This window comes from Pelodiscus sinensis, chromosome 12 (genome assembly GCF_049634645.1).
Source record: "Pelodiscus sinensis isolate JC-2024 chromosome 12, ASM4963464v1, whole genome shotgun sequence".
Lineage (NCBI taxonomy): Eukaryota > Metazoa > Chordata > Testudines > Trionychidae > Pelodiscus > Pelodiscus sinensis.
The window spans coordinates 47,260,353-47,281,858 of NC_134722.1; the positions used below are offsets into that span (position 1 = coordinate 47,260,353).

General features: G+C 53.3%; 1 protein-coding gene across 1 annotated transcript in view; it reads left to right on the forward strand.

The window, feature by feature from the left end:
* Window positions 1-373: 373 nt before the first annotated feature.
* Window positions 374-21,506, forward strand: part of ATP6V0D1 (ATPase H+ transporting V0 subunit d1) — a 37,938-nt gene continuing 16,805 nt past the window's right edge. The window contains exons 1-2 of the mRNA XM_075940565.1: window positions 374-622; window positions 13,058-13,229. Of these exons, the coding sequence (XP_075796680.1) occupies window positions 493-622; window positions 13,058-13,229 (302 nt within the window). The 5' untranslated portion in view covers window positions 374-492. The remainder of the gene's footprint in view (window positions 623-13,057; window positions 13,230-21,506) is intronic.

Genomic DNA, 21,506 nt, shown 5'->3' on the forward strand with positions numbered 1-21,506 from the left:
TCGCCACTGCCCCCCCCCTCCCACTGCCCCCTGCCAATAGTCCCATCTCTGCCACTACCCCCGCCCCTGGCAACAGCCCCGCCCCAGCCCGGCATTACCCCGCCCCCTGGCAGCAGCCCCGCCCCTAGCAATAGCCCCTCCCCACCCTGCCACTACCCCCGCCCCTGGCAACAGCCCCGCCCCAGCCTGGCATAGCCCCGCCCCCTGGCAGCAGCCCCGCCCCTAGCAATAGCCCCTCCCCACCCTGCCACTACCCCCGCCCCTGGCAACAGCCCCGCCCCTACCCAGGCTGCGCCCCTCCCGCCCTTCTCGGCCAATGACGCTCCCCCGACCGGCGCTGGGCGGGGCTCTGCGGGGGCGGCCGCGCGCGGCGCACGCCGGAATATCGCCCGGCCCCGTGACGCCGGGGCTCTGTCACGTGAGCGCCGCGGGTGTCACGTGGCTCGGGCGGCGGGTGCCGAGGCCGGTCGCGAGCGCTCAGCCGGCGCCGCCATGTCGGGCTTCCCCGAGCTCTACTTCAACGTGGACAGCGGCTACCTCGAGGGGCTGGTGCGCGGCTTCAAGGCGGGCGTGCTGCGCCAGGGCGACTACGTCAACCTGGTCCAGTGCGAGAGCCTGGAGGGTGAGCGCCCCGCCCCTGGCAACCCCCCGGCCCCGCCCCTGGCAACCCCCTCCGGCCGGGCCCCGCCCCGCCCCTGGCAACCCCCCCCGGCCAGGCCCCGCCCCTGGCAACCCCCCCGGCCCCGCCCCTGGCAACCCCCCCGGCCGGGCCCCGCCCCGCCCCTGGCAACCCCCCCCGGCCAGGCCCCGCCCCTGGCAACCCCCCCCCCTCCGGCCGGGCCCGGCCCCGCCCCTGGCAACCGCCCCTGGCAACCCCCCCCGGCCCCGCCCCTGGCAACCCCCTCCGGCCGGGCCCCGCCCCTGGCAACCCCCCGGCCCCGCCCCTGGCAACCCCCCCCCCGGCCGGGCCCCGCCCCTGGCAACCCCTCCCCCCCCGGCCGGGCCCCGCCCCGCCCCTGGCAGCCCCTCCCCCCCCGGCCGGGCCCCGCCCCGCCCCTGGCAACCCCTCCCCCCCCGGCCGGGCCCCGCCCCGCCCCTGGCAACCCCTCCCCCTCCGGCCGGGCCCCGCCCCGCCCCTGGCAACCCCTCCCCCTCCGGCCGGGCCCCGCCCCGCCCCTGGCAACCCCTCCCTCCCGGCCGGGCCCCGCCCCGCCCCTGGCAACCCCCCACTCCGGCCGGGCCCCGCCCCGCCCCTGGCAACCCCCCCCCATGCCAGGCCTGCTCGCCCCCCCACCGGCCGGACCCGCGCCCCCCTCAGCTGGGCCAGGCCCCTGCCCCTCCCCCTCATTCCCCACCGCCCCGTGTCCAACCTGCCCCCGGCCTGGCCGCTGCCCCCCCCCCCAAGCTCCGGGTCCGGCGGGTGGGGGCTGCGGGGTAGGCCGGTTGCCGGGCGGGCCGGGTCCAGCTGCAGCTCTTGGGCAGGGCGCGGGCAGCCAGCGGGCTCCCTCCCCTTGGCGGGGGGGCTGCCCTGGGGCAGGCGGAGTCCGGGCTGAACGCTCTAGAGGTGCCTGCGACAGAGGGGCCCCGCTCTTCACCCTGCTCCCGACCCAAGGACCGGGGCGGGGTTTAACGGGGGCCAGAAGAAATACTCCTGTGCCCAGTTACTCCCCGCAGCAATGGAGATGTCTCCTAAAGCTAGCCTGGGCTTTGGGGGTTGGGGTGAATCTGCCTAGTCTAGGCCCAACGGGCTCGCCTGCGGGCAGGCGGCTGTGCTGGAGTTGGGTTGAGTGTCACTTCAATGTGCCATTGCTAATCCTGAGTGAGTACAGAGTAGGGATGCTGGGAGCCGTTTGACAAGGTAACCGTAGAACTGCTAAAAAAATCTTAGTGGTGACACGCCATGGGTTGCAAAGCCAGCAGCGAAGCCGCCTTCCCGGAGCGGGGCAGAAATGACCAGATAACATTAACTGGTAAGCATCAGCTTATCAGTTAACCGGTGAATGCACGTTGCTAGAGCAGAGTCAGTTATTGCAAGCTGCTTCTCACGTAGACAAGCCCGACTGATAGAAATGAAGAACCACCTTTCTGTGGGAGAGGGTTGTCCCACAGCTGCCTCTGGAGTTGTCAATGTGTGCAAGTGCTCCTCCTCTTGCCAGCTTGGGCACTCTTTAGTCCTGATCTCTCAAATCTCTGTCTTTCAGCATTTCACATGCCTCTATCCTGTTTCTCGCGCCTAGTCATTAGGTGTTCTGGGTGTATGCTTGATTGGAACGTTAAGGGGAACAGGAGAACCTTAACTGTGATTTGTTGAGGTTTTAATGGTGCATAACAGTATATCACGTTCTGAATTGTATTTAGCATCCTGAACTACCAATAATGAGGGTTCTTGTATGGGAACTTACTAGCTTTCAGCGGAATCCTGAAAGTTAAGGGTGGAACTCCTTGTCTGAGGATATTGTGCTAAATACATTCATGGCGGTTAGGTCCATCAATGGCTATTAGCCAGGATGGGGAGGGTGGTGTGTCTAGCTTCTGTTTGTCAGAGGCTGGGACTGGATGACAAGGGATGGATCACTTGATTGTCTGTTATGTTCATTCCCTCTGGGGCACCTGTCATGTGGCACTGTCAGAAGACAATGCTGGCCTGCATGGATCTTTGGTTCGACCTGGTATCACTGTTATGTTCTTATGTTATGCATGTAAACAACGCTCTGAGCATGTGAGGTTTTATACAGTGCTAAGCATCTAGCGTTTAACGCAGGAAGCTCTGTGCATGCTTTCTGGGCCACAGGAATCTGTCCTGAAGCGTTTCTGTTACCTTTTCCTGTAGAGAGAAGTGAAGGGGAGGGGGGATTTACATACTAAAAGGTGCATTAATTTTTAATCCTCACTTCCTTCTACACAGTCCCTTGTGAAGCTTGTAGGCACCAAGTCAACTTTATTCACTCTACTTGGGGTGAAGCTGGGGAGGAGGACTCAAATAGAGGAAAGAGTAGGAGAGAGGCGCGCCCCTCCCCTCCGTGTGCAGCAGCCAGGAGTGCTAGGAATGGGTGGGAGAAGGAGAATGTATCTTCCTTGTATTGACCAGTTTGGGTAGTGGGGGGATGGTGTGCTGCAATATTCAGATGCCAAGTGATACAAGACACAGATCCTCTGAACAGGCTCCGGGAGCAGTTCTCTGAAAGGATCCCAGCAGCATTGGAGGGTTGGTGTCTTGTCTGACAGGCATCCCGTCTGGGGTTCACTGTGGAGGGGGGGGTGTCAGTATCTCTTGCATTGCTTTTGGCTAGCAGGCCTAGTTCTCCTACACCATGGAGTCTTTAAAATGAGAAGTAGCCATCTTTCTGACACCAAACCCTGCCCTTATTCCAGCTTCTGGCAGAAATTCTACAGCTTGTGTGTCCAGGAAGTCAGACTAGATGACCAAGTGGTTTCTCTGTCCCTAGGGTTTGTGACATTGGGAAGGAAAAGCAGAAGAGAAGAGGCAGATGGTGCAATAAGTGGAACTTTTTGAGTCCTGTTTGTCAAACACAGTCTCTGTTTGACTTGACCAGGGTCTGTTCAGTAATTCACATGGTAGAAGCTCGCTAGGAGACCACGCTTTCCGATGGATCTATGATGCAGCAAATGTGGAAGGTGCTTGTCAGATGCGTGTAGCCCTTTGGCAAGAGACCCAACAGTGCCCCAGATGCATTTTTACATCACAGAGGGCTTGGCTTTGGGCAGAATGTGGCAGCATGGGTATTTTTATTCTGGCAAGCAGGCTTGGTCCTCAGGCTAGTAGCGGGCAGGTAGAGTGTTTCCGGCTCTTCCGAACAGCATGATGGATCTTCTGGGCAGATTTCCTTGCTTTCTAAGGAGTTCTCTGGGGCACCCATCACTGTACGTGCCTCGTTATGCGAGTTAGGCACTCCTTTTTTCCAGAGTTACTCTTGTATCTCCCTACGCAACGTCTGTAATCCTGGTTGCAAAGCCTAAGAGCAAGAGGAAAGACCCGGTCTGTGAAAACCAGGGTAACATGTAAGGGCTCCACTGTTCGGGGAAGTGCTTGGTTCAGAAGTCCCATCTTTCTTACTTCCCCCATTAAAGCTTGTGAGAAGGAGAGTGCTGGGACTGGCTGAATGCAGCTCAGGGTTCGATCTTCCATTTGGTCTGTCTGGTAAACTTGACCCCTCCCTCCCTTAGGACCTTCCGGGTGTTCATTCTTTCTCCTCCTGCCACCTCGAATTGGAGGCGGGTGAGTGGGCGGCTGGTTACTATTTTTCTCTGGCTGCTCTGAGGTGTGTGTGTTATCCTTCCCTTGGCCAGTGTTTTAAGATATTCCCCATTATCTGTCTCTGGTTGTTGCTTTGCTGAGCAGAGCTATAGCGTGAAACTGACGAGTCTTGTTGGTTTCACTGTAGCCTGCAGCTGCTAGGACTATGGCCGCTTCAAGCTTTGCATAACCTCAGCCAAGGTGTAAGCCCCACAGGCACTGGCATGACCTGCAGACATGCGACTCTTATCACTGAATCAATTATACATGGATCACACCGAAACATCTTCACAACTAAGCTTAAAAAACCCTTTTCTAAAAAACTGAAAGCTTTGACTCTGTGGTAGCCGATAACATTTGCCTTGGGAAATTTCCCGTCCGTGGCAGGTGAACATGCTTTTTTAACCTTCAACAAGAACATGAGAACGGCCACACCGGGTCAGACCAAAGGTCCATCTAGCCCAGTGTCCTGTCTGCTGACAGTGGCCAGTGCCAGGTGCCCCAGAGGGAATGAGCAGAACAGGGAATCATCACGTGATCCCTCCTGTCGCCCATTCCCAGCCTCTGACACACAGGCCAGGGGCACCATCCCTGCCCATCCTGGCTTATAGCCATTGATGGACCTGCCCTCCATGAATGTATCTAGTTCAAACAAAGGACCTGTGCTTGTCATTTAGGGAGTTCCAGAGCTGGGGGGAAAAGCGAACATACTAATATTTAAAAAGCCTGAGTCCTAGAATCCCAGGACTGGAAGGGACCTTGAAGTTATCAAGTCCAGTCCCTGCCCTCATGGTTGGACCCAGCACCGTCTAGATCATCGCTGACCGGTGTCTGTCCAACCTGCTCTGAAATATCTCCAGCGATGGAGATTCCACAACTTCCCCAGGCAACTTATTCCAGCGTTTAGCCACCCTGACAGGCAGGAAGTTTTTCCTAACGTCCAACCTAAACCTCCCTTGCTGCAATTTCATCCCATTGCTGCTTGTCCTGTCCTCAGAGGTTAGAGAATATTTGTTCTCCCTCCTCCTTGTAAGACTCTTTTAGGTACTCGAAAGCTGCTATCATGTCCCCTCTCAGTCTTCTCTTTCCCAAACTAAATAAACCCAATTCTTTCAGTCTTTCCTCCTAGGTCATTTTTTCTAGCCCTCTAATCCTTTCTGTTGCTCTTATGGACCCTCTCCCATTTCTCTACGTCTTTCCTGAAATGTGGGGCCCAGAATTATCAGCTAATTAACCTGACATCAGTCCAGGACAAAAGTGTTTCCCATCAGTCTTTCCAATCAGTCAAGAAATAAAGGCTGGTAGCATAAGTGATAAGGATTTATGAATGTGTCTTACTAGATTAATCTGCTATAGTTCTTTTCTAAGTTTTCAGTTGTGGTGAATAATGGGAACTGTTGATATGATATACTGGGCCTTTACTGTGTCCGACGTAGTCGCACACAACAGCCTATTAAAAATTAATGCTCCAAAAATAACATGGCATGTTGAATCATTTAAAACTGTCCGACGGATAGCTCTTAAAATAGGGACTCCCCACCAAAGGGTGTTTCTAGAGGGGTCTCACGGCGGTCTATCTCAGTGCATATCTGTATTGATCCTCTGTGAACTTTACTACAAATGATCTCTTCTTCCCAGGCGAAATAAAGTGGTGGTGGTAATGACAACAAGCCCGTTTAGTTTCATAGCGCCTAAGGCTGAACTCCTCAGATGATCCATTTTGAGCTCTATGCCTCTCGCCCAGTGTTCGTGTGGGGGTAGATGAAGGGACCTGAGTCCTCTGGAGGCTGAGCTCCAGTCACAGGCCGAGGACAGGAGAGACAGAGATGTCAGCCTTCGTGGTATCTGCAATGGCAGGGAACTGATTAGCGAGAGATGTCCATGCTGCAGAAGATGGCAGGGGCCGGCAGTGGGGGAACACAAGGTTCTTCACCCATCAGTTTTGGGGGGAAATGTCTTCCATAGTCTAATTCTGGGGATCAGGTTGAGCCTGGGCAAGACGTGCCAGAGAGATGTTTCTTTCCGCCTCTGCAGCATCTAACCGGTTAACTAATTCAATGGGATTTTACATGCCTAGCCAGTGTCTTAAATCAGAGCTGCAAGTGTTGGGGCCTGCAGGACTTCTGTTCCCTCTGTGGCCCGTGAAGGGAGGAGATGGATGGGGGATTAATACACATTCAGACTAGGGATGTCCTAGCCAGCATGGATTTGTCAAAACCAAAGTGTATCGGTGTTGGTTCACGGTTGTATTGGGAGGCTATATCTAATGGGATTTTGCAAGAGTCTGTCTTGGGTCGGGTACTAGTCACAATTTTTGTTTAACTTGGAATGGAAGGGGTGCTTCTGAGGCTTGTGGTGGACACCAAGCTGGGAGACGTAGCAGACGTGTTAGAGCAGTGTGGCCCAATTTTATTTGGTCATGGAACCCTTTTAAATTTGAAAGAATTTTGCAGAACCCCTAAGAACAGTCTTCTTTATATAGAGCTGAAAAAGTAGACCACAAATAAGCATTATTGTGTATTGTAGATATGTAGATGAATCTATCATAGCCAATTTATATTTGTCAGGGTTACATTTTAAAATGGAAGAAATCACACGACTATACTGAAGTAAAGTATTCAAGAGCGCTGCTTTCACGCTCCCACACAAGCAACTGGTTTGACAGCTGAAGCTTCGACTGTGTCCGAGGCAGTGCTAGTGTATTCGTATTCAGTCACCCATGTGATCCACGCTCCCTGAGAGTGAGTACGGGGATTTACGGTGGACTATCACAGGCGATCGCTGCGTGCACAGCGCTGAGTAGTGACATCATCGTCCCCACTCTGGCGAAGCTGGCATTCCACAGGGACACTTATCGTGGCAAATGGAAATGGTTTTCAATAAAATTCATAAATGCTTAAATATTAATGGTTTTAATCCTACAATGTTGTTGTCATGGAACTTTCTCATGGAACCCTTATTTTCACTTTGAGGAACCCCAGGATTCTGCGGAACGCCATTTGGGAAACACGGCGTTAGAGGATAGAAAAAGAATTCAAAAGGACCTTGACAAACTGGAAAATTGGCCTGAAGTCAACACCATAAGATTCAGATGCACAAGTGCAAAATTCGACATTCAGAAAAGAGAAACTGAGGCTAGGCAGCACCACATCTGTTGTGCCTGGAGCCTTCTGGCGTTCTGCTCAGTCACAATGTCAGGCGTTCAGAACCGAATGGGTCCTCACCAGGGTAACAGGCTGCCTGATCGGCGGACTCCTTAGTGATGATGGTGTTGGGAGTCAGCGTTAGCGTCAGCTCTCTGCTGTTAGACGATAACAGGAGAAGGGCGACCTATGGTTCCCGCTGCTGGGATTGCATGCTGCCGGCTTCAGCGAGCCTGCTCTCGGGCGTGTGCGCACGGATGTGCGGTTTAATGATCCCATCGTGTTTCTCCAGCCTTCTAAAGGAGCCACTTGACCACTGTTTTCACCTCCAGAGAACTCCCTGCATAGGAAGCCTCCCCGCTCCTTTGATGCAAGATCGACGGAAGGCTGTTTTTAGATCTCTTGGCTAATCTTAGTTTTAGCATCAGACTCCTGGGGCATGCCCTAGGAATGTGAATGAGTAACCTGCTCAGCTGCTCCCAGGTACTGGGGCCGGGAGCCCTGTTGGGGGGAGCAGGAGCTGGCAGCCCTGTGTGCGGGGCAGAGGAGGGGAGACAGGGAGCTGGCAGCTCCACTGGAGCGGTTCCTCCTGGGATCCCGCTTAATCAGTTAACCTGTTAAACTTTGGTTTAATCAGTTAAGTGATGAACCCAGTTTTTACCTCCCTAGCATGCACTCACGGGCTATGTCTAGACTACATAGGTTTCTCGAAAAGTAGCCTTTTTTCAAAAAAACTTCACCTGTGTCTAGACTGCTGTTGCGTTCTTTCGAAATTAAAGCAAAAGAACGTGGCGGTGTTTTTGACAGCAGTAAACCTCATTTTATGCGGAAGAATTCCTTTTTTCAAAAGAGCTCTTTCGCATAAAGGTGTTCTTGAATGCAAACGGCTTTTTTGAAAGAGCGTCCAGATTGCTTGGGTGCTCTCTTTTGGAAAAGCGATCTGCTATTTCGAAAGTCTTGTGTGTGTCTAGGCAATCTTTTTTTTGAAAGAGCCTTTTTCGAAAGAGGCTTGTAGTCTAGACGTACCCATGATGGGTGGGTACCATTCCTTGATTTATTTGCTGGATGGAGGGTTGGCTGCCGCTCTGAGAAGAGTTTTATTGGAACCCTGTAAACTTAGACAAGAATTCAAGCATACGCATGAGTCTGCTAGTAACTGCTCTTCCTATGTAGAGCCCTGCAAAGCCTCAGATATCCACTTTATATCCCTGGGGGTCCGTATCCACGGAAGCGTATGCACGTCTCTGCAGCTCGTTTTTGTATCTAGAGCCCTGCAGATTTGTGGCTATCCACTTTACATCCACAAATCAGCTTTGCAGCTGTGGATACCGATTCTGTATCTGCACAGGGCTCTTATCCCTGGCGAGAGCGCGGGGATGTGTGAGTTCTCGTGTCCAGCACAAGGTGGCAGTCGTGTACTACTCATCTGGCTCTGCCCGGCTCTCCTGTGTGCCACGCAGAGCGGAGAGAGGCCATGCCCCTTTGAAGCTTTGCGCTGGATCCAGGCTCCAGAGCTGCTGCCAACCTCCATTGCTTTTACAGGATCCTTTCCTTCAGGGCTACCGAAAGGTGCATCTTGTAGACTTGCCTGGAGCAGCGATGTGCGATGCTCCTTCTGCCTGCCCAGTGTCTGCCGCTCTGGAACTAAAAACGTTGTTTCGAGTCCTCTGCGAGCGCCGTGCCGCACAGGAAAGACGTTTCTTCGGGAAGAGCATCAGACTTTTGTATCCGCACAGGGCTCTAGTTACAAGCAGCTGCCATTCGTCCCTCTTGTGTGCGTGCTACGGCAGCCTCTCGTGACATGTTCGCTCCTCTCTGCATGGCCTACCCAGCCAACGAGAGCAGGTCTTGCATAAGAGTACAACTTGTCCATGGCAGCTTCTGCCACTTCTGGCCCATAGCTAGCCATGCTCGGGGGGAGGGCAGAGGTACTGCTCTGACCCACATGAAGCTCCAGCCCAAATCCAGGTTCTTGCTCCCCAGACCCTTGATGGGCTAGAGCTGTTCACTCTGTGTCAGAATGGTCTGAGCTGGTGAATTTCCCCAATTTTATTTTTTTGGTTTGTTTTCAGAATTGGCTGAACTGTTTTTTATTAAACTTAATTTCTGGAGGCAGAGGCCAAGCAACCTGTGGAACTCCTTGCCAGGGGATGTCGTGAAGGTGAGGACTTTAACAAAGTTCCAAAAAGAACTAGATACATTGAAGGAGGTTCGGTCTGTCAATAGGTATTAGCTAGGATGGGCAGGGATGTGTCCCTGGCCTCTGTCTGAAGCTGGGAGTTGGTGACGGGCGGGATCACGTGAGGTTTCCCTGTTCTGTTCATTCTCTGGGGCACCTGGCATTTGCTGTTGTGGGCAGACAGCTCCTTGGGCTAGATGGCCAGATGGGGTCTGGCCAAAGGGCCATTCTCGTGTTAAGCACAGGGAACGCTCACTGAAGTTTCAATGTTTGGCAAAGGAATCTGCATCTGTGAAGGCAGGATTAGAACGGCCACACAAGGAACCTAACGAGCAAGGGTCATGGCCCCTACACCCGCTAGTTGTCTGCCCGGGCATCCCCTACATCTACTGCCTTATGGTGGCAGCTGTCGTCAGCTGGGGCGCTCTTGCTGCTGTTCCTGCCTAGATTCTGTAGTCATGCCCTGGAGCCAGGATCCGGTGCACTGGAGGCTTGTCCAGCAACGGGCACTTGGGTTGAGTCTCTCTCCATAGGGGAGACTTCCCCCACTGCTTCCTTTGTGGCTGGGTGGGGCAAGCCCTAGACTGAAGTGCCTGGTGGTGGCGAGCATTCTGAAATGGCCGGGAGCGGGTGCCTGGCCCCTGTGGATGCAGGACCACGCAGGCCTGTCTGAGGCCGCTGGGGCACAGAGTTGGGAGCCAGCAAGCGGCGTTCACCCCCAGCCTTCGAGCAGCCCAAGCACACTCCCGGATTCTGGTTCCTCGCCGAGCCGCCCAGCAGAACTTGATTCCAGGCTTGTTGAACTTGGCTCCTTTCCTCCCAGAAATCCACCCCCGCGCTGTATAATGTTCCCTTCCAGCTGGCTTTGCCGCCCTGCCCTGAGCGCCTCTGAACGCCTCCCTGGGCAAGGCAGAGGGGCGGAGCCTTCCCGTGGAGTGGCTGCCATGCAGAGCTTGCCGCTTGACCTCTTTGTCTCGAGGAGGAGTCGACTGCAGCTGGTGCAAATACGCCGCGCCTGCTGGGAGCTGATAGTGCAGCAGTCCCTGTGTACATCCGGGGCCTGGAAGCCACAGCTAATGCCGAGTACATTGCGGGGAGGGGAGGGAAATATCACTCCTGCATGGGCCTGGCAGTTGGGGGGGGGGGTGCTGTCTCTTCCCGCCCGTGCCCGTGAGCTGGCCCATTTGTGTGATCGGTCACTGGACCGAAGGGGGGGGCAGGTTTTGGACCAGTCCCCAAGGAAAGAACCAAGTATCTGTGTCTGTTCGGGGATCCTTTGCGTCGAAAGGGGCATCAGCGTATCGCTCAGCAGTGGTAAGGTCTGGTCCCAGCATCATCCAGGCTGGAGCTGGACGGTCCGGTGCGCTGGGCAGGCCCCGGTGTTCCCAGGCCTCGGAGAGGCAGGACGTTCTTGTCCCCGACACCTCCGTTTCCCTGGCCTCGTTACTTCCACAGCGGGGAGGCTGGACAGAGGCAGCCCGCCCTTCCTGGGGACGTGGGGAAGCAGGGGGCTGCCCAAGGTTCCTTAGCGTGTGACTGAGACGGGGGCTCATGAGCAGGCTCACGCTGGGTGTGTTTGGAGCAGGCTGCTTGTTCTTCGTGTGGGATGGTTCCGGAGATCTCCTGGAACCCTCCTCTGCCTCAGTTCTGCCCAGGAAAGCGCAGGCCAGCTGCCAAGTTGCCCAAAGATGTCGGGGCCCAAGACAATGTTCACTTGGGCTTCCCGCCCAGCCAGCGGGGTTCTTGGGGCAGCTCCGCCAGACTGCGCTCTGGCCTGGGGGGCGCTCTGGCCTGGGGGGCACTCTGCTGGGGTGTGGGGTAGGGATGTGGAGGTTTAACTAGTTAACCGGTGGGACGGGGCTGCTCCAGCCCCACAGGGGGGCCTGGTGAGCCATTTAAACAAGATTTTGCATCCCTAGTGTGGGGCAGAGGTGGTGGCAGAGCTACCTCTAGCATCCCAGGTGCTTGTCAGGACAGGGTTGGACTCGGCAGAGCCGGGGGCAGACCGTGTGGGAGGCTGGGCAAAGAGCCTGGAGAAGGGAACTGGGGTAAGCCTCCTGGAAAGTAGCTGTAAGTGGTCAAGGGCTGCGCTTGGGTCTGGTACCGAGGTTGGGTGAAGGAGGGTTGTGATCTGGGGCAGGGGATTGGGGGGCAGGGCCCAGGAAGGGGGTAGGGTGCAGGAGAGGATTCCGGTCTGAGGGAGGGATGCAGGAGGCGGTGCTGGGTCTGGAAGGGAGCTGTGGCCTGGGGAGGAAGTGGGGGGTGCAGAGGGTTTGGATGGTGACTTGGGTGGAGGGGGGTAGCTAGGGGAGGGAGGGGCTGGGTGCCAGAGACTGGCTGTGCTCAGATGGTGCTTACTTAGGTGGCTCCCAGCCAGCAGCCCTGCAGGACCCTGAGGCAGGCTCCCAGCCTGCTGCAGCCCCAACCTGCTTTTTATGGCTGGCTGCTCCCTGTGGCCCTCTGCTCCGGGAGACTTCGTGAGCTGCCCTCGCCCCCACCAAATCTCCGCTCCCATTGGTTGGTTTCCACGAAGCCTCCCATTGCCCGTGGGGCAGAGAGCTGCTTGAAGCAGCAGGTTGCTGTGTGCCTCGGTGCCAGTGGGGCGGCCGGTGGGCCGTACCTTGCCACTGTGCGCGACTGCCACTAGTAACCCTGGGAGGGACACATCCATTCAAAGTGGCTTTTAACTTGTTCGGGTTTGGACTCTGCCTGAGGAGCCTCCAGACTCGCCCTTGGTCCACACGTGCCTCTCGGCAAAGCCGAGCTTTCAGCACGGCGGGGCTCTCCGGGAGCCAGGCACGCAGCTTGCAGGCGGTCCCGTGGCATGCCTGGGGGAGCTGGGCAGCCGGCTTGTGCGCTTGCTTGATCAGTGGGATTCTCGCGAGCTGCTCGTGCAGGTTCCGAAAGGCTGAGCTGATGGTCTGTGTGCGCCCGGCTTCTGAAACGGGTTGGTCTGTGCAAGGCACCTCGCAGAGCGAGCAGAAGCCCCTTGTAACTGTATGGAAGTCCCCGGGGAGCCTGAATTCTTCTCCAAGCTCGCTGACAGCAGGCCTGCCACGAACCTGAGAGCAAAGCGCTGCTGGGCAGAGGAGAGCACTTGGTTTTTGGATGCTTTTAGATACATCTCTAAGATTGATAACTGCTTGTCCACTCCAGCAGATCCGCCACGCCCAGGGCTATCTATTGGGGGGGGGGGGGGGGTATGAGTGCAAATGTAAAGGCTTCGGGTGGGGGCAGCTGTGTGGGGAGACGTCTCAATTTTGCTTTAGCAGGAGAGGAAAGCCTTACTTGAGGAAAAGGAGGTCGGGACTTGGAGAAACAGCTGGCCTCGTGGGGTCTGGGAATGCCGTAGGTGTCACCGTTTGCCAGCGTACGGGGAAATGCTCCGATCAAAGCGCAGTTTGCTGGATCGTCACCCGTCCGGAATAGCCCAAGTAAACCCTCCCCTGCCCAACCTGAGTGGTGGTTTCTGCTTTTCAGATCTCAAGCTGCACCTGCAGAGCACGGATTATGGGAACTTCCTGGCCAACGAAGCCTCCCCGCTCACCGTGTCCGTCATCGACGACAAGCTGAAGGACAAGATGGTGGTGGAGTTCCGCCACATGAGGAACCACGCGTACGAGCCACTGGCGAGTTTCCTGGACTTCATCACGTGAGTGCCAGCCGCTCCGCAGCAGACCTTGCTGAGCTTCCTGACTCAGAAGGGCCTTCCTCGCCCGCTGGCCGTAACGGCTGTAGGCTCGCAAGCCTGAGTGAAATTGCCTGGGTCCCCGCCTGGCCGCGCAGTGCGTTGGGTGGGTGTGTACTTGAGGCTTGCGCTCCAAAGGTTCCACAGGTGTCTCCCTTGGCACCACAACTGCCAAGATCTGCTCTAGGACGGGCTGACTCCATTTCCCTCGTGGAAGCTTTCCGTGGGCATTGAGATCTACGGGCTTAATGTAAACCCCAGGGCTGCCACGCTAGTGCGGTCACGTTAACACGCAGCCCTGGGTGGGTGGTTCCGACCCGTTACCTGCAGTAAAACAGTTCTAATTGGGCTGTTCGTTTGCACTAAGGTTAATTGGAGGCAAGTCTGACTCCTTGCAGACCTCTGCGAGTGGTGACGTCCACCTGACCCCCCCTTGTATTCTCTCTCTCTCCTCCTCCCCCCCCCCCCCAGTCGTATGGGTCCCCTCCTCGATGCACCTTCCACTTCATCCAGCACTTCCAAAATAGCCCTCCAGGAGCCCTTTGCTGGTGAGTGGGGGGCTGGAGGGGTGGGCCTTTGCCAAGCGATTGGTAAGTTTGGAGAGCAGAGGAGACCGTTCTGATCTGTTCTAAAATCTTTGCAGTTCTCTGCATGGATGTTCAGCTGTTACCTCAAGCTCCAACTGGCACAGAGAGCTCTTATTCCCCCCCCCCCCCCCCCATGCCTCCAATGCCTTAGGACAGTGGTTCCCAAACTTTTCAGCATCACGCCCCCTTTTTGATTTTTGAAAAACCCTCATGCCTTCCACCCCGCCTCCCCCCCCCCCCCAAATAGCAGCAAAACTTGAGTGGGGGGGGGGGGGGGGAGAGGAACTGACCGGGACAGCAAAACTTGATTGGGGGGGAGGCTGGGTCGCCTCGAGCCCCCTGGAATTTTTTCCCGCCTTGGGAACCCATGCCTTGGGACAATACAGGCCTGTCACTTGAGTGCCATCTTCGCCTTGATGCGAAGGGGGAGTTCCACACCAATCTCGCTAAATCGTTTTTTTTTTTTTGTTGTTGTTTTTTCCTGGGTACGGTCTCTAAGATCTCGTCCGTCCTCACAGCTCAGGCTCCTGCCAGGTTCTCACCTTGCCGCGTGCTGTACTGCAGGCGTCCTTTTTCTCTGGCTTCTGCAGGCACTCCCTTGCCTGCTCCCATCCATGCAGAATGCTGCTGCAAGGATCGTTTTCTTCTCCCCTTGCTTTGACCACTAGCCCCGTTTGTTTGCATCTGCTCACTGGCTCCTTGATCTCAATTGCATCAAACGCAGGCTGCTTCCCTTCACTTTCAAGGCCCTTCATGGTCCGTGCCTGCCCTCCTTAACGTCCCACCTGTCTTAGACTTGATTGGTTAAGAGGAAGCTGCTTACCAAACTGGGTGGTCCTAGCTCTTACCGTTTAGGAGGAGTTCTGCAACAGACAGATGGACGGACCCTCTTTACTAGCAAGGACAGGTTAGACTGGGCATTTGGGAAAACATCCTACCTGTCTGGCCGGTTAAACACGGGAATAAATTGTAGATTAGTGAGACCTTGCCTATTTTAGATGTTAACTAAGGAGTGTGGGCTTACCCCGCTAGCCCTCCGTTGTCCATTAAAGAAGAAATACAGTCTCTGAAATCTCAGAATGGTAGGACTGGAAAAAACTTTTTAAACCAGGGTTTTACATCCTAGTCAACGGGCTCAACAGCATGTTGATCCAGTTAACTGGGATCCCGTGCTCCTGTTGACCTCTCGAGGTCCCTTCTAGGGAAGTAAAGGGTTATCTAGTCCAGTCCTCGGCACTCATGACAGGACCCAGCATCATCTAGACCAGGGCTACGCAACACGTAGCCTTTGGGCCGCATGCGGCCCACGGTGAGTTTTGGGCTCAACACGCAGCCTGTGAGTGAGCCCCAAAATAAAAAAGTCGTCAATATAATGGTCTTTGGTTGATAAGTGTTTTAGTAGTTAAATTCCTGGACTGTCATTGCTCATTAAAAGTGCTGTCACATGGGTGGAAATAAGGTAACTATTGCATTTGATTAATATCAGCAGAATTGATTTAAACAGGGCCTGTGTGTTGTGTAGCCTTGCCTTAAGCTTTGTATTCATGCCTGTCAGTGTGAAAGAAGCTATTTGTGTATATATATTTACATGTCTATGCAACCACACTTAAGTTGTGGCCCTCAGCATGTGCTGTGAGTATCATTGTGGCCCCCAGGGCTTCCAAAATTGAGTAGCCCTGATCTAGATCATCCCTGATGTCTATCTAACCTGCTCTTAAATATCTCCTGAGATGGAAATTCAACAACCTCCCTGGGCAACTTATTCCTGTGTTTAGCCAGCCAGCCAAGTAGGAGGCTCAGCCTAAACTGCCCTTGTTGCAATAGCCTATTGCTGTTTGGCTTCTCCTCGGGGGGCTAAGGAGAAGATTTTTCTCCCTCCTCCCTGTCACAACCTTTAAGGTGCTTGAAAACTGCTCTAATATAGGGATGTTAAAGACGAGTTAGCTATCCTTAAATCAGGGGGAAGACCCTATTTGGACACAGACTGGCTAATCTAGTGAGGAGGGCTTTAAACTAGGTTCAACGGGGACAGGTGAGCAAAGCCCACAGGTCAGTGGAGAACATGGGGACCTGGGAGATGGGTCGGAAATGGGAGGTAGCGTGGGCTATAATGGCAGAGAGAAAGGAGGATCAGGGCAAAACTGGGAGGTGTTGGGACAAGGTCAAATCTGTACCTTAGATGCCTATACACAAATGCGAGAAGTATGGGTAATAAGCAGGAAGAACTGGAAGTGCTAATAAATAAGTACAATTACGACATTGTTGGCATCACAGAAAATTGGTGGGATAATACATGTGATTGGAATGTTTGTATAGAAAGGTGCAGCTTGCTCAGGAAGGATAGACAGGGAAAAAGGGAGGAGGTGTTGCCTTATATTAAAAATGAACACACTTGGAGTGAGGTGGAGATGGACATAGGAGACGGAAGTGTTGAGAGTCTCTGGGTTAGGCTAAAAGAGATTAAAAACAAGGGTGATGTCATGCTAGGAGTCTATTACATCCCACCTACCCAGGTGGAAAAAGTTGATGAGGCCTTTTTTTAAACAACTAACAAAATCATCCAAAGCCCAAGATTTGGTGGTGATGGGGGACTTCAACTATCCAGATATTTGTTGGGAAAATAACACAGCGGGGCACAGACTATCCAGTAAGTTCTTGGACTGCATTGGAGACAACTTTGTATTTCAGAAGGTTGAAAAAGCGACCGGGGGGAAGCTGTTCTAGATTTGATCCTAACAAATAGGGAGGAACTGGTTGAGAATTTGAAAGTGGAAGGCAGGTTGGGTGAAAGTGATCATGAAATCCTAGAGTTCACAATTCTAAGGAAGGGTAGAAGGGAGAACAGCAAAATAGAGACAATGGCACTGCATTTCAAGAAGGATGTGGAGAAATTGGAGAGGGTCCAGAGAAGAGCAACAAGAATGATGAAAGGTCTAGAGAACATGAGCTATGAAGGAAGGCTGAAAATTGGGTTTGTTTAGTTTAGAAAAGAGAAGATTGAGGGGGGACATGATGGCAGTTTTCAGGTATCTAAAAGCGTGTCACGAGGAGGAGGGAGAAAACTTGTTCATCTTGGCCTCTGGGGATAGAACAAGAAGCAATGGGCTTAAACTGCAGCAAGGGAGGTTTAGGTTAGACATTAAGAAAAAGTTCCCAACTGTCAGGGTGGTCAAACACTGGAATAAATTGCCCAGGGAGGTTGTGGAATCCCCATCTCTGGAGATATTTAAGAGCAGGTTAGATAAATGTCTATCAGGGATGGTCTAGACAGTATTTGGTCCTGCCATGGGGGCAGGGGACTAGACTCGATCTCTTGAGGTCCCTTCCAGTCCTAGTTTTCTATGATTCTATCGTGTAAGCAAATGCTTATCAGATAGTCAGTCAACTTGTTGATTCTCCTCTCCCTCCCCCCTTGCAGTGCTGCACAGCTGAGCCCGGGTTCAGCTTGCCGTGCAGCGCTGCTGTGTGGGGAGCCTGGGATCAGCTGGGGACTCCCCAGCTGATCCCGGGCTCCAGCGCAGCATTTCTGCGGAACCTGGGATCAGCTTGTTCTTCTCTGGACTTTCTCCAGTTTTGTCTGTCTTGACATATGGTGCCCAGAACTGGACACTAGGTCTCCAATGGAGTCTTATCAGTTGGGAGTAGAGCGGAAGAATGACTTCCCGTGTGTTGCTCACCACGCTCCTGTTAATACATCCCAGACTGTTTGCCTCTTTTGCAGGAGCGTCACATGGCTTCTCTCCTCCCAAGCACTTGCAACCCCTCCCAGCTGCTTTTCGTACGCTGCTCCAGGCATGCGTCATGCTGGGATTCTGCGGATTCAATCGTGGGACGTTGGATGCGGGGAGGGCCTGTCTGTTGGGGTTCAGGGAGCTCTGCCTCCGCTTTAGGCATCCACAGCCTTTAGGGGACCACCTGCTGATTTCTGTTGCCTGCCAGCTGAGAATTCAGCTTTCCTCTTGCTGCTTCCATTGCATCCAGAAGAGGGCGTCCGCGTCGAACAAACGAAGGCTGTGTGGTTTGAAGGGTTTGTATTTCCCTCCCCGTTCTCAATGGGCAGTAAGCACTTTCCTTAATCCATCCAACTTTTACCTGGCTTGGTGAGTCTTTCAGCCCCCTTGTCGGTCTCTTGCCAGCATGCAGCGTTCATTGGCATTTCTTCTATTCCTGGACTCTCGAGGTGCTTCTCACGTTATTTAGGACTTACAACAGAACAGTAAATGTTATTTCATTCATTTGTCTGAGTCACGGAGCAGACACGTGCTGCTTCTGAATTGGGGTGACCAGACATGACAGGAGAAACCGTGGTGTATTTGATTTATAAGGCAAATGAACAGCTTGTAACTTGCAGTGAAAAAATGATTTGCGTTTCTAGGGTTAACAGGTAGTGCCTATTTGACCTCCAGTCATCTGATGAAGTGGGTTTTACCCACACAAGCTCATGATTTTATTTATATGTATTTTTAGTCTCTAAGGTGCCACAGGACTATTCTTTTTTTTAAGTCATTTCTAGTTGGCTTGCCTCGCCACTTCCCCATCCATGCTATGTTTGTAACTTGTTTGGTGTTCGATTGGAAGGGCGAGAGAGTTTTTGTCCATACGCAGAGTAGGAGACTTTCCCAGGTGATTAAGAATACTCAGTCATTTTAGTTTCTCTTCTTACAAAGTGGAATTCCTACCCTTAGCTGATCTGAGAGTCTTTAGACAGTGTCTCATGTGACACGAATTCTTTTCTTGTCTTCACTTACTAGATCCTAGTTGGAGAGAAACAGAAGTGGATAGCTTTTCTTATTTTTTAAGGGCTGGGAAATTAATCTTACTATGTATTTCAGAAATGTGCTTCTGTTGGAGTCAGTTTGTTCAAGTACCTGTCCAAAATGGTAAAAGCTCGGGCCATCAAATTTGGTATGCCGCTTCTCTTCTCCTAACTGAAATCAAGGTCTGGACAATGGGATTTGTGTGGGATTTGATTTTCTCATAACGGAAAGGGAGGGGTCTGGTAGGAGGGACAGTTGATTAGCTTCTATGATGAAGTAACTATTTCTGTGGACATGGGAAAGTCAGTGGATGTGAGATACTTTGACTTCAGCAAAGCTTTTGATACAGTCTCCCACAATATACTTGTCAGCAAGTTAAGGGAGTATGGATTGGATAAATGGACTGTAAGATGGATAAAAAGCTGGCTAGACTTCGGGCACATTGGGTAGTGATCAAAGGCTCGATATCAGGTTAGCGGTTGGTGTCTAGTGGAGTAACCCAATAATCTGTTCTAGGGCTGGTTTTGTTCAGCATCTTTACTAATGACCTGGATGAGGGGATGGATTGCACCCTCGGCAAGTTTGCGGATGACACTAAGCTAGGGGGGAGGTAGATATGCTGGAGGGCAGGGATAGGGTCCAGAGTGACCTAGACACATTAGAGGATTGGGCCACACGAAATCTGATGTGGTTCAACAAGGACAAGTGCAGAGTCCTGCACTTGGGATGGAAGACTCCCAAACATTGTTACAGGCTGGGGACCGACTGGCTAAGTAGCAGTTCTGTGGAAAAGGACCTGGGAGTTACAGTGGATGAGAAGCTGGGTATGAGTCAGCAGGGCGCCCTTGTAGCCAAGAGGGCTAATGGCATATTAGGGTACATTAGGAGGAACATTGCCAGCGGATCTAGAGAAGTGATTATTCCCCTTTATTTGGCTTTGGTGAGGCCACCCCTGGAATATTGCATCCAGTTTGGGGCCTCCCACTACAGAAAGGATGTGGACGCATTGGGGAGGGTCCAGCGGAGGGCAACCCAAATGATTCAGGGGCTGGAGCACATGACCCATGAGGAGAGGCTGAGGGATTTGGGTTTGTTTAGTCTGCAGAAGAGAAGCGTGAAGGGGGATTTGAGAGCAGCCTGCAACTCCCTGAAGGGGGGTTCCAAAGAGGCTGGTGAGAGGCTGTTCTCAGTGGGGGCAGATGGCAGATCAAGAAGCAATGGGCTCAAGTTGCAGTGGGGCAGGTCTAAGTTGGACGTTAGTAAAAACGATTTCCCTAGGCGGGTGGGAAGCGCTGGGCTGGGTTCCCTAGGGCGGGGGTGGAATCTCCATCCCTAGAGGTGTTTAAATCTCAGCTTGACAAAGCCCTGGCTGGGTGATTTAGTTGGGATTGGTCTTGCCCTGGGCAGGGGGCTGGACTTGATGATCTCCTGAGGTCTATGATAGTTATACCACAGACAGACCACAGGAGGGCAGCAAGGGACCGGAGATGGTTCCTAGGACAGCCTATTAGGCCAACAGGTGATGCGGTGGAGAAAGTGACCGCTAACTACTATATATTTCAGAGAGTGTCGTGTGTGTCTTGTCCTCCATTTGGGGGGAAAGACCCACGTGACATGCACCCCCCCATGGCTGTGCCCGCTGCAGAGACCATGGAGAGGCGCTTCTCACCTGGCCAAAGCTGCTGGGGTTGTCCTCTCTCTCTGGGACAGGCTGTGTCCTGAACCCCTCAACCCAGCTCCCCCCCCCCCCCCCCCGAGCAATGATTTATGCAAAGAAAAACAAAACGAACTTGCGTTAAGGACCCGAGCAATGCTGGATAAATCTAGTAACCCTTCAAATTCTCTTACCCCTTACAGCTGTTTCTGGAAACCGCTTTTTTGTGACACAGGAGTTGTAGATGTTTAGGCACTGCTGTGTTCTTACACAATCCCTGACTTATTTATTTTTTAAATTCACTCTTCTGATTAAGCTTTTCTTATGTTTTCTCACTTTTTGTTTGGAAAACTGGCGGTTTTAAAGCACCAAAAGTTAGAGGCCCATGGTAGCTACTTGCAGCACAGCTAGAATTCCAAAACAAGCTTAAATGGTTAAGTGATTCTAGCTTTTTCTTTTCGCGTGCGGCCATTGGTGTGAAAAACCACACTGTTGGTTTGGTGCCCTTTGAATTGTCTGTACAGGCTTTTGTTTTTCACGCATTTCTGAAAAGAAGTTTTTAAAGCCGGTTCTGTCTGAAACTTGCCTGGGCTGCCAAGATCTTTCGTTGGGACTGCCTTTGAAAAGAATACGGTTTACACGCAACACGGCAGGTGTTTGTGCAGTGGGGCACGCTGGCAGGCTGTCCGGAAAACAGGATTTGGGAGAATACTCTAGCTGTTAGGACCAGACGCTTGTGAGCTGCAGACCAGCGCTGTGAAACCTGCATCAGCTGCTGTGTCCGTCGGTTGTTTTCCTACGGCAGAGGCAAGTTTGTGTGCAGCCACTGAAGAGCTGTCCTCTGACAGAATGGGATAAGAGATGCCGCAAACTTGAGCCATACAAAATCCCAAGGAAACTAAAGCACAAGCTTGGTTGTGACCTAGGCTGTGTCTGCACTTGCACGTGCGCGACACAACTTCTCTCAGTCACGTGTGCGTACGCCCCCACCCTGTGAACCAGAAGGTTTTGCCGTGGCAAGTGCTCCACTCATTGGGGGTGGGCGTATTAAGAGCATTCATACGGGCGGACCAGGCTGTCGACACAGCCTCGTCACTAAAAGCTGCATAATATAAACCTCCCCTTCGATAGGGCTGTACTGCAGTGTATCTGTCGCAAGTCCACAGAGGCAGGGACATGTAGGTAAGCTACCAAATGCCTTGCCCGTGGGGATGCCAGCTTCCCAGCTCTGCTGTAACTGCTA